This window comes from Poecilia formosa, unplaced genomic scaffold, assembly GCF_000485575.1.
Source record: "Poecilia formosa unplaced genomic scaffold, Poecilia_formosa-5.1.2 Scaffold548, whole genome shotgun sequence".
NCBI lineage: Eukaryota > Metazoa > Chordata > Actinopteri > Cyprinodontiformes > Poeciliidae > Poecilia > Poecilia formosa.
In genome coordinates this window covers 102300-114798 of record NW_006800487.1, presented here as the reverse complement: position 1 = coordinate 114798, position 12499 = coordinate 102300, and the positions used below count along the sequence as shown (strand labels likewise).

The 12499-nt window shown below is 44.8% G+C and overlaps 1 protein-coding gene across 1 annotated transcript in view; it reads left to right on the top strand.

Annotated features, from left to right (window-relative positions):
- Positions 1 to 11740, top strand: part of LOC103129479 (titin-like) — a 22195-nt gene extending 10455 nt beyond the window's left edge. The window contains exons 8-22 of the mRNA XM_016665087.1: positions 1 to 387; positions 476 to 637; positions 1733 to 1791; positions 1969 to 1989; positions 2865 to 3097; positions 3324 to 3382; positions 3467 to 3698; positions 3780 to 6046; positions 6129 to 6348; positions 7493 to 7703; positions 8078 to 8266; positions 8344 to 8557; positions 8838 to 8917; positions 9233 to 9291; positions 10269 to 11740. Coding sequence (XP_016520573.1) covers positions 1 to 387; positions 476 to 637; positions 1733 to 1791; positions 1969 to 1989; positions 2865 to 3097; positions 3324 to 3382; positions 3467 to 3698; positions 3780 to 6046; positions 6129 to 6348; positions 7493 to 7703; positions 8078 to 8266; positions 8344 to 8557; positions 8838 to 8917; positions 9233 to 9266 — 4368 coding nt within the window. The 3' untranslated portion in view covers positions 9267 to 9291; positions 10269 to 11740. The remainder of the gene's footprint in view (positions 388 to 475; positions 638 to 1732; positions 1792 to 1968; positions 1990 to 2864; positions 3098 to 3323; positions 3383 to 3466; positions 3699 to 3779; positions 6047 to 6128; positions 6349 to 7492; positions 7704 to 8077; positions 8267 to 8343; positions 8558 to 8837; positions 8918 to 9232; positions 9292 to 10268) is intronic.
- Positions 11741 to 12499: the final 759 nt, after the last annotated feature.

The window sequence follows — 12499 nt, the reverse complement described above, 5'->3', positions numbered from 1 at the left end:
GTCGTCCCTGAGGAAACAACCGAGACTGTCGTCCCTGAGGAAACAACCAAGACTGTCGTCCCTGAGGAAACAACCAAGACTGTCGTCCCTGAGGAAACAACCAAGACTGTCATCCCTCAGGAAAAGATCTTACCAAGAGAGAACAGTACCCTAGTGGTTCTCCCACCAGCCAACGAAGCTCCAGGTGTAGCAGAGGAAACTACACCAGGAACATCAACAGTGGGACCTACCGAGGAGGCAACCACCCGGTCCACAACACGCTCTCCTAAGTATGTAGTTGAAACCAACAATGGAAACTTTCCGGATGTACCAGTCCGGCCCTACGTAGAACAAGACATCTTTTTGGGGAACAGTGACTTTGTGGTGGAGGAAGAGGAGGATAACTCGGTAAGCAGATGTAGAATATTTCACAGTGATTGGTTAAAGTGTTGACTCCATCATCAAATGAGCATCTGGGCATGTTTTGTGTTTTCAGATTGGTAATGAGATAGACGACACGCTGCTGCGACCCCTGCGGCCCCTGAAGGAGTTTGTGGTGGAGCAGCGGATCAAACTGAAGGGAGAAACCTACAGCAACGCTCTGAGAGACCCCAGCAGCTTCCAGTACCAGCAGCTGGCCAACCAGTTCAAACGCAAGGTCAGCACCTGTCCAATCTATACCAGACTTGTGCTTAATGCTGTAAGGGTCAAAGGTCAATGAATCCACTGCGAGCAAGCTTACGCAGATCTTTTTTGAAAGCTGTTCCTGAGCAGCGGTACCATCTTTCCCCCCTCTGCTCTGTTTTCTCCTCATGGTTTCATCAGCACTGACTGAAAATGATCCTGTGTTGTTACCATCTTCTTGTTTTGAGTGTTTCTCCCTCAGTGACGTCCACAACACTCACTCAGAACCAAACTGACTTGCTTGTGGTTTCTTCCAAACTGCAGACTCAGGACTTTGGCTCCGGTTTAAAGGCCTCGCCTGACTTTCACGCTTTAAGTATCTTTATGCATTACAGCTCAGCTTGCTGCGGCTGCCAGAGAGCAGCTATACGAGCCGCGCAGGCTGCGGAGAACATACAGTATACGAGCAGTGACTCACCTCGAGCCGGTGGAAAATGCAGCTCTGCCAGGAAAGCAGAGCGAAGCGCCGGTGTGTTCCCGCTCCACTGGGAGGTTTATGGGCCTCGCTCCATGTCAGTGACGCGGGAAAGCAGTTTATGGTTTGAATGTCATGGTCAGGATCTTTAATGAGGGAATATGAAGTGGATAACTGCACTAATAGAATCAGCAGAAGAAGAAGAGGGCAGCCACAGGCCACTGAACTCTGAATAAAAGGTCCGAGCTGCAGATTTCACTCATTAAAGACTAAAGTGTTGGTCTATACTGTGCCAATTAGGAAGACCTTTAGCTTTCCTTCCTCCACTGAGACTCTTCTGTTGTTGCTCTTTAAATAATCCCAAACGGTCCAGATGTGGTGAGACAAACATCCTGCTAGGGAATGAAAAAAACAGCCTTCATTTCCTGAACATGTTTCACCTTTCATCCTCTAAGGTTTCTTCAGTTTGTGTTTGGATTATGACCTTTGAACTATGACATACTAATGATTCATTCACAAAACTTTAAAACCAGAGTAGACCAGGAAGTGATGAACATACTGACCTTTATGAGATCACCTGTGGAGTAACTGGCTGGTTCTCTGGTTGTTCTGGGCCGAGCAGTTCCAGGTTTTAACCTCTGTCTCCTCTGACAGGTTGAAGACGCCTTCGACAGGCTGCCAGGCTTCAGGAGCCTTGACATAATTGAATTCAGGTACAGTTTAATTGACTTAGATTACAGCTGACCTTAGGAACCGTCATTTATAAGTAGTAAACTTTGGATTTAAAAGCAAGCTGGACAAAAAGTTAAGTTTCTCTGTCACGTTTAATGATTTTTTCACATTTTTCCTGGTTTCTGTCGGCTCATTTGTGGTTCGGTTTGTGTTTTCAGGCCTCAGAAGGACCTGCAGCGGTAAGTTTGTCCTCATTCTGTCTGGGCCTCCCAAACATTGCTTCATTATTGCTCTGTGCAGCTGGGCTCATCCATAACCTGTAACCCTGCTGCCTCTGAAGTCGTCACTCTTCTCTCCTCAACTTCTGCTGCTCTGGGACTTGTGTTTTCACTTCTGCTGAAGGATTAGTTGGCGTCTACCCTGACGTCTTGTCAGGCTTTATGGGTGACTTAACCCCTGGCCCCTTTCTGGCAGGAACACTGATTAATGCCCCTCCAGCTGGCTGTGGAGGTGAAAACCTGCTGCAGAGGAGCTTCAGGCTGACGGGAAGCTAAAATCTAGGAAAGCCTCAAAAAGCTAAGATAATGTAAGACTTAAAAAGTCTGATCCTCTGGAGTTCACAGCAAATTGATCATAAATGGGCATCAGACTCGTGGCTGAAGGCAGGATGGTCCTCTGGACCAGATCTTTACTCACCTGTTGCTCTGAACAACAGGTCTGCCGCTCCGCTTTCTGCTTAATGTCCTTATCGATAGTCAATCAGGTTTTAAGTGGGATAAGACGCTCGGCGGCCACCTGCAGCCGTTACAGGATTACCTTAAAGCTTTATGACCAACTCTACTCTCACCGCTCCGTCAGACCAACCCAGTCTCCACTGACCATCCAGCAGGTCACCAGGTTCAGGCGTGAACAACGTCTGATCAGCATGAACTAACAAACAAGATGAATGTGAATGTAATAATCTTCCACCATGGTGAAGCTAATCAGATAACAACCAGATCCAGTCAAGACTAATTTACTGTCTAAAATAATTTCTTCTTCAGATGTTTTAGATGATTGGATGGTGTTTGTACCTGAGTGCTGACTGAGCCGTTCTGTGTTCTGGTCCCATCAGGGGTCTGGTGGTGCAGGTCCACTACGCCATCACTCTGGATCTGGAGGTGGACAGCGGTGGCATCTCCAGCGACACTCTGGACTTCATCACTCTGCAGAACAACCAGGTGGAGCGGAGCTACGTTGGCTCCGCTGAGCAGCCCACCGTCATCTACACCATCACTGATTTCCGTAACTACATCACTGAAGCTCTGCACAAAGACAACGTCCTGACCAACGGCAGCCTGGAAAATGGTACCTTTTGCTTGTTTGGTCTTTAGAAACTAGTGATCAGGCCCAAAATCTGACAAAATCTAAAGTTTATTGCTTGTTTCATAATTGATGACTTATGTTTTCATGGTGTAAAGCAATTTGAACTGTCTTGTTGATGAAATGTGCTCTAAAATCAAACTTAGCGTAACTTTAGAGAACATATTGAAGAAATATTGACTCCCTTACATAAACGTTTTTGTATTTGAAGCAGGGAACGTTCCTCCTGTGAGACCTACAAGTAAACCGGATGAAGCTTACAACAACATGGTGAGCTGAACAAATTCTGTTTTCTAAATGAAACTTTGACAGATTTAAACGAGTAGAGCCTGACCGACGGCTCCTTGTTTTCAGGATAACATACTGGCTGCAGAGAAACCTCCCGATGCGCCGATCCATGAGCCTGACACCAGCGAGGTTTTCCTGAAGAAGGAGGACTTCCTGTTTGACACCAGAGACCAGTGGAAAGGTCCACACAGTGAGGAAGCCAGTGAAAACGACGTCTTCTTATTCGATGAAAGTACAACATCTCCACAGACTGTTAAAGGCCAAAAGACAGTTGATCTGGAGCCGATAACTAAAGATGGTAAGAATCATCTCCGTCTGTAAAGCCTCTGTTGTTTTCCTCAATCAAATCAGTCAGTTGATGGATTCATTTGCTTCACAGATGGTGGAAACATTGAAGGTGAGGGATTCCTGCTCACTACGCCTCCCGGTGCTGTGGATGGCCACCAGGTGGAAAACCAAACGGTGGTTCCTGAAGGTTCTCCTGCAGTCACTGTACCTCCAAAACCCTCTGAGGTCACGTCTGATCATGGATCTGGATCCGGTTTCTCTGGAGATTATCAGGATTCTTATCTGTGGTCTTGGGAGGCTTCAGAAACATCTCACATCACTTATGACCGGGGGGTCGATAGCCATGAAGTCCTACCACCACCTGACCTGGAGATGGATACGGATGATGCTGCTGTGGAACCAGCAACTTCTAAAACCGATGATGTTTTACTGGAGACAACCTCCATGTCTGATTACTCTCACACACAGAAACCTCTGGATGATGTCCTGGTGATGCCTCTGAGCACAGACCCACCAGACTTCACCACTCCTCAAGTTCTTCTACCTTCGACTGAGGCAGCCATGACGGTGGACCTTTCTGTTCAAATGGTGGAAGCATCTGGTTTCCATGACGACTTTTATCTGGTTGAGCCTCAGTCCCTAACAGTTACATCCTCTCCTGAACCTAAAACCTGGACTCCAGCTGATTCTGGCATCAGGCATCAAGAGGCCACTGAAAACCTGGAGGAAGAGATTTTAGGGGTCACTGTCTCAGATATCCTAATGATGAAAGGTGAAGAGGTCATTGTTCTTGATTTACCAGAAACTCAGACTGAAGCTCCTCTCACTCTGGACCTGCCTACATTTGTTGAAGTGCAGGCGGTCACAGTCGGTGAACTCAGCGGTGAAACAGCTGCTGGTCCAGAACAGCCTCAGGTCCTGGCTGACAAATCTGAGCCGCCGCTCCCAGAAACAAGAGCACCGAGTGAGATTGAGATTTTGGAGGAGCAGCATTTAGGAACCACTCAGTCCCCCACGACAGTACCTTCCACCGAAGGTCTGGACCAGGACCTGGCTGTGGATGAAGTCATTGCTGTCACTACAACCACAGCAACTCCAGTCCCAACTTCACCCCCAGCCCTGGAGCAGAGCGTTGCACTGTCCCCTGAAAAGGAGTCGCCTTTCACTCGGGTGTCTGACTCGGTGCCAGAAGATGAGGATCTCTTTCACCACGAAGAGGTCACTGATGTTTCCACAAGCTCCACTTCTTCAGACGGTTTTCAGTCGACACCAGGAGAAAAGACTCCAACTGATTCTGGACGGGGATCACTGGATGCTTCAGAGCAGCACATGGAGACAACTGAACCTTCAGGAGAGGAAGCAGGACCTCCTACAACAATAAATGAACCTTCTGAGGGAATTGTAAAACCTTTGGATGAGGAAGAAGGATCTTTTAAACCCGAAGAACCTCCAAAAGACAAAGCAGACCCTCTGGAGGATGCCAGAGTCAAACCACATGTAGAATCCTCAGAAACTGAAACTGTGACAGTGAAGAGTGAAGCTTCTGGTGGAGAAAAGCAAACTCCTCTGGAGGACTTAGAGTCGACATCACTGGGAGAACAACCTGGAGAAGACCCTGACTCTCCAAAAGGAGAAGGTGTGGAAGTGCAACCATCAGGACAAGAACTGGAAACCTCTAGACCTGAAGGAGAACCTTTAGGAGGCAAATTAGAACCTGCTGGAGAACAAAAAGAACATTTTGGGGGAGAAGTAGAAGCTTTAGGGGAACCTGGACTTTCAGAAATAAAAGTAGAACCTTCTGGAGAAGGAGAAGTAACTCCAGAGGTGAAAATTCAACCTTCTGGAAAAGGAACTGAGCCTCCAGTTGTGCCTGTAGAGCCTGTTGAAGGACATTCTGAAGAGGTGCAAAGGTCACCTTCTGCAGGAGGACAAGTAAAACCTTTAGAAGAGCAAGGAGAACATTTTGGAAAGGAAGTGGCTCCTTCACATGGGAAAGTGGAACCAGAACCTTCCAGAGAAGTAGTCAGCGGTCTCCTTCCAACACCGTCTTCCTCAAAGCCCAACGTTAACGACAGTTCTTCTGTCATCAACCTGGACTATGACTTCTCTGACATGCCGAGTATCGATGTGAGCATCGACCTGTTCCAGTACGGTTCTGGGGAAGCTGATGGGGAAAGCAGTGGCTTCTCCAGTGAAGCTCGGGGTTCAGACCTAGAAGCTTTTCCTTTACCAGGCCGGCCGGGCAGAGCTCTGACAGTGTTCTTCAGCCTGAGGGTCACCAACATGGCGTTCTCCAGGAACCTCTTCAACAAAAGCTCCTCAGAGTACAAATCTCTAGAACAGCAATTCATACAGCTGGTGAGAATCTCAAAGAACCAGATACCATTAAATAGGTTCCTATTACGGACACTCTGGTGACCTTTCTGTCTTTTCTTTACAGCTGGTCCCGTACCTTCAGTCCAACCTGAACAACTTCCAGAACCTGGAGATCCTAAACTTCAGAAACGGCAGCATTGTTGTAAACAGCAGAATGCGTTTTGGCAAACCGGTTCCCAAAGAGGTCACCAACATCATCTACCTGATTCTGGAGGACTTTGCCAACACGGCGTACCACACCATGAACCTGGCCATTGACAAGTACTCACTGGACGTTGAATCAGGTGAGACTCAACCCAACCAAACCTGGAGGAGGAAATATGTTCGAGTCCATGGGAAGAACAGGGGTTTGGTTTCCCTTAAATCTAAATTCATTATAAATGAGGAGCAGTGAGCCTAGTGGAGCAGAAAACCATCGAGTCTTCTTACGTCTGGTTGGTTTTCAGCTTGTTTGTGCAGCGCTGCAGCATCTCGGTTGCCCTTTCACCTCTTAGGATCTGATCTAATACCTCAGATAATCCGTCTGGGAGGAACGTGACCAGTGGCACCGACTGCAGTATCAACATCATGTTTGTTTGTCTCCATCTGGCTGAACACTAGGTGTTTTCCTCCTCCATAAGTCTTTAAAAGGTAATGACTGGGTGGTGGCAGTTGTTTACCGGTTTTAATCCGTATAATGTCCTTTTATCATAAACATGTTGGAACAAACGTTATTTCACTACAAAGATGACTTCTCCAAACCAGAGGGTTTATTGGATGCTTTTGAAATTTGACATTTCTTGTTGTATCAGAACCAGAAAACTCTACAAACTGTAGAAACCAGTCTAGTCTGAAAGGTCACTGGATGGATCTTTGAACAAATTAACTCCTAAGATCTGAGTTTAGGAGATCTTAGGCAACCCGTTAATGGTTTTCATGTGGGTAATGAGACCCCTGCTGGGTTTGTGTCAGAGTTTACCAAAGAGTAAATAACTCATTGTTTCTGCATTGCGACTGCACTTTAATCTGTCTGAGCCATTGTTAGGAGCTCTTCACTGACTAATCAAGCTAAGCCACAACAGTGACTCACTGTAAACTCTGGATAATCAGTTTACTCCTCTCATCTTCACTGCAGACACGTTTTCCATTGCACAAGCACAAGCTAAACCTGCCAGGTCACTTAGAGGCTGCAGGGCTCACCAGGGTCACCGAACAAACTTTATGATCGCTTCAGCATCATTAGAAAGAGAGAATACATGTTGACGTTGCCTTAGAAACATCAACTTTGACTTGAAGAGTCAATCATTGTAGAAAGGAAAGAAACGATCCTATCTAAGCATCTGGAGTGACTTTGTGATGAACCATCTGAGAGAGTGACTCGTTCTCAGGTGGAGTTTCTGTTTTGATGTGACCCATCGGCTCTGAGGTAATTTCCTCTCTGCCCGGCAGGTGACCGGGCGGATCCCTGCAAGTTCCAGGCCTGTAATGAGTTTTCCAAGTGCATGGTGAACCAGTGGTCAGGAGAGGCAGAGTGTGTGTGTGATCCTGGATATCTGAGCATCGACGGCCTGCCGTGTCAGAGCGTCTGTGACGCTCAGCACAACTTCTGCCTCAACGATGGCAAATGTGACATCATCCCTGGCAAGGGCGCCATCTGCAGGTAGGGGGAAATAAACTGGTGGGGTGTGTTTAGTGTACTGTAAAAAATGAATTAGCCCTCATTATGCTCCTGTTCGCCAACGTCAGCCAGAGTTTTTGTTACATTTTCAACATTTAATTGAATTCTGAATTATATTCTTTACAATTTAAAGACAATCATCTGTCTTCTTCTGCTTAATATTTTCTGCACATGATAATTACTATAATTGTAATTTAAGTGAAATAGGATGAAACTGAATTTAGCATCTCTACCAACTGTTAAATAAAACATCACATCATCTGCATATTAGTGAATATTTGCATTAAACAGTGTAAGCAGAGCTTTGTGAGGGGATTCTGCAGATTTGGCTCAGGTTGACCCAGTTGGTTCTGCAGGTGTCGTGTTGGGGAGAACTGGTGGTACCGCGGTGAGCACTGTGAGGAGTATGTCTCTGAGCCGCTGGTGGTCGGCATCGCCATCGCCTCGGTGGTCGGCTTCCTGTTGGTGGCTGGAGGAATCATCTTCTTCCTGGCCAGAACCCTCAGAGAGCAGTATGACGGTGAAGACACGGAGGATCCACTCAGGTTGGCCGAATCTTTGCGTTTCAGGAGCGAACTTAGTTTAATGTGAAACTAAAACATTTTATCTTGTGACGTTTTAGGCGCCATGAAAGCCTTCCAACTTTGGAGCGAGCCACGAAGTTCAACCCGATGTTTGAGAGCGACCCGGTCTCTGCTCAGTACTACCGGCGCTACGATGACAGCCTGCCCCAGTACCACCAGTGCTGCGACTCCTCCCTGAACCAGTGCTGCTCCAAAGACCTGACCAGTGAAGAAATACAGAGCATCTGCCAGAACACGGCTCTCTCCAAAGAGGTGAGGTCGTTGTGTTTCTGGACCTCTGTGGCGTTAGCATCTCGTTGTCCTTGAAGCTAGTTGTGTTAGCGGCTCAGAGCTCCTGATTACCAGGCGACTTTCTCCTCTGAGCTCTGACTTCAGTCCGGTGATCTGACATCATGTTGTGACGTTTCTTTGGCTCAGACGTTTTCAGCTCAGCAGGATGTTTGTACTACATAGACGAGTATTTTTACTTCTCCTCCTACTGCGCTCTTACATAAACTTGATCTCCGTGCGCTGACCTCTGACCTCTCCGCAGGAGATCCAGGAGCGTCTCAAAATAATCGAGTTGTGCTCCAGAGATCAGCGCTTTGCAGACTTTGTCCGGCAAACGCAAGTGTGAGTGCTCTTACTTTTTTCTTTATCCGTTTATTTAATGCTGACCTGAAACTACTCCTCAGATATTTACCATGTTGGTTTGAATATTTAAGCTGCTAGATCCTCGGATACTTAGAATTTCCTGTGTGAAATCAAAACAGTAGAAATCTGAAGACCAAACAAGCTGCACTTCTGTTTCTTTAAAGGCTGAAAAACAGCAGGAGGGTCTAGAGAGGCTCATCAGCCTCAAAGATCTAAACAGAAAAGTTGTTGTTTGCCTCTCAGCTCTGTTCACGTTCAGCCTGAACACAAACTAACCTGTTCTTCCTGCCACAGATTCCTGGAGAGGAGAGGAAGCTCCACAACGTAGCGTCCAGGCAGCCGCAGACCTCCAGGTACAACCAGACCTGCTGCTGCTGAGGCTTCATTTATTATGCACTGCACTACCCAGAAGCCTCAGCAGACTCTACCAACATCAGCTATGTTCAGCTTTAAACTCTTAGAGATCATCAGTGAGCTGTTGTAGTCATTTGATGCGCTAGTAGCAGAGCTAACTTTTAGCTTAGCGCTTTAAAAATATCTTAGCTTCCCCTAAATTAATTTATCTTTTGCGAAGTTTCAGTTGAAAAAACTTCACGTGTTGAAATTATACTTATCAACTGTTAATTATTATTATAGACGTTTATATTCATGCTCTTATTTTGAAATCTGTTTACGCAGCAGTTTTGTCATGTTCTCTTTTTTCCCCCAGTAACTTTATTTCAAACAGGAACAAAATAAATGGACAGTGGATCATATTTAAACATAAATATAACATCTACAGGCAGAATATGTTGATTATAATGTCACAGCTAAATTGGTGCTGAACGGTTGTAATCTTTCCAGGGCAGATTGTTGTTAGCGCTTTAGCATTAGCTTCTGCTAAATACTGCTACATTGTGTAATACTTTAGCATTATATTTATAGTTTGGGTTTAGGGTTAGCATTGCTAACTTTTCAGGCAATTTATTATTTTTTATTAAAATAAAGTGTTGTGTGCCACATAAAACCACACTCTGGTACAAGATGTGAGAAAAAGTGTTTCTGTACCAGAATTGCTTCACTGGTGTTTGGATAAAGCCATCCGACTGCTGACCAGCCCAGCCATGTTTTCACTCAACACACCTGTAAAAACAGATTAAGATGATCGTCTCGTATAACAGAAGATGAGATGTAGCGTATTTGGGGGCTCATCCGGGATCTTTTTGCCATCTGCAAACACTGAGCTTGAGTTTTTTTCTTGTAGAAGTGAAAATGAGTAAAACATTTACAGGCTTGAGAACCACTGTTCAGAAATGAACATTGAGTTTTTAACCCATCTGTTTCTCCACAGAAACCAGCACTACGTCTGCAACTGGAGGAGGAAGACCAGTCTATCATAATGCTGCTGTTCGTTGAGCTGGAAGTGACCAGGTGCTGACAGATGTTGGAGTTTATTTTTTCGCCCTGAAGTGAACTTGATTTTTGATTCCGTTCTGTGTTTTTGTATCCTGACGTCTTGTTTTGAAGGAACACTTTGATTTCTGATCTTTGATCGCTGGACATTACCTCTGTCTTACACATTCTGCCAGATTTCGTCACCAGCTTGGATCGAAGGGTTTCTGGTTGCATCTTGACCTCCTGGTCGCCACCCAGGCTTGTCTGAGGTGTAATCCCAGACGCCGGTGACCGGCAGCGTTTCTCCCTCTGGTGCCTTCACTGTTCTGTTAGCTCTTCTGGGATGTGATGCAAACAGAGCCCTTGATCAAAAGCAACTTTGACATAAATCCACAACACCAAACATCATCAACCTCCTGCTTTTTCTACTGCTTCACTGATGTTTACATTTCTGTACTAGAGGTAGAGCTTAATTCTGACTCCATGAAATGATGAATATGTCTAGTTTGTGTTTTCTAAGACTTTGGCTGCTTCTCATTAGAGCAAGGCGGATCCAACCTTTCCCTTCAGTTTCATTAATGTGTTTATTTTGTGGATCTGAAACATCTGGATCTTGTAGAACAAATGATTTGGACAAAAGACAACTTTTAGTTCTTCAGCGATACTCTGGTACCTGATTACCGAGCAAACAAAGCACCAACACAACAACATGGGTCCAATCGAGCTGAGGTTGCTCTAATGTCAGCCTCCTGCAAAAGGTACTAACCAGTTGATGTAATCGCTAAATGTTCAAGTTATTTACCGAGTTATTCACTGACGAAATGTTGTGACCCTGCAACAAAATCATTTGTTGTTTCAGTGAGACTCTGTGAAACAACTTTCTGCTTTCAACCTCATCTGTCATGATCTGGTTCTGTTACGGTATTTTCTTGATCCAGTTCTGAAGATCAGCTGGCTTTATTTCTTTGTTTCTGTACCCCAACTACCAGCCGCATTGTTTCACATTTATTCATGTTTTCTGCTCTCTGAAGTTCCCACTATGCTGTTTTTATGATAAACTATTTTCTAATCTTGAGAAAAGCTTCTACTTCATCCCCAGAACGTCGTGTCTAATTACTGAAAATACAGACCTGAACGTTGAAGCAGCATAACAGCTAGCTTAGTGCTAACAGAGACCAGGAACAAGTTTTATCTTAATTTCCTTCCTAAATGTTTATCATGATGTTTTAAAAGGCTGTCTCTTTAACTTCCTCCGGCTCCTCAGACGGTTTAACGTTTGAATGTTGACGCTCTCGGCCCTCATGTCTGCCGCTGTGGTTTGTATCGTGTGTTTTTATGCCGGTTTGTCTGATTTTTAGTCTAAAGCTGTAATGTAAGCGTGGGAGGTGGCACACTTTTTAAAATAAAATGCTGACATTTTTTTTACACACCCGTCGTCAGACGTTACTTGTTTGTTAGAAGAGGAAAAACTCTAAAGACTTCGCAAACACTGCTGTCGGTGTTGACATGTTGGTCATCGCCATGACAACCTGATGACATCACAGGTAAACGATAAACAACAAGAATGTTAATCTGACTGGTTAATCCTCTCAAATATGTTTCAACTGTATGAAAAGTGTCATAAAAACACATTTAATATTCATAATTTCTCTAAGTTTTCCATATTTATCAACTTTAATGTTGGCATTTTACGTTCCTGAAGCAGAGGTGTCCAAGGTGTGGTTGGGGGGCCATTTTCAACCCTTTCAATAACTTTGTGTGGCCCCCATTATTCGTAGGCCTGATGCAGATGAATATATGTTTTATCATTTTTAAGAGGGAAGTTATATCTTCTTAAATGAAGAGTGTTTGGTCCTGGAAGTGTTTTATTTTATTAGCCATGTTTTGGATTTGTTTTCATTTTAATATCCTAACAGCTACTCTCTCAAACATCCAGTCACTGTTTACTGAAAAACAAACCTGGATGAATTCGCCAGGTTTTTTTTAAACAAAGTTATTTTATTTGTTGCAGAGAATCGATTAAAACGTTGTCCAAACAAACAAAGTAGAAAACATTTGACCCAGAAAGTTTGGAAACTGAACGCTTTGCTTTTATTACTGAGACCTGAAATAATTTGTTCTTTTCCACTTTGTGTCAGTAAATTAATGCAGATTGAGTTTATTGTTTGGCAGGTACAAAAGAAGGCA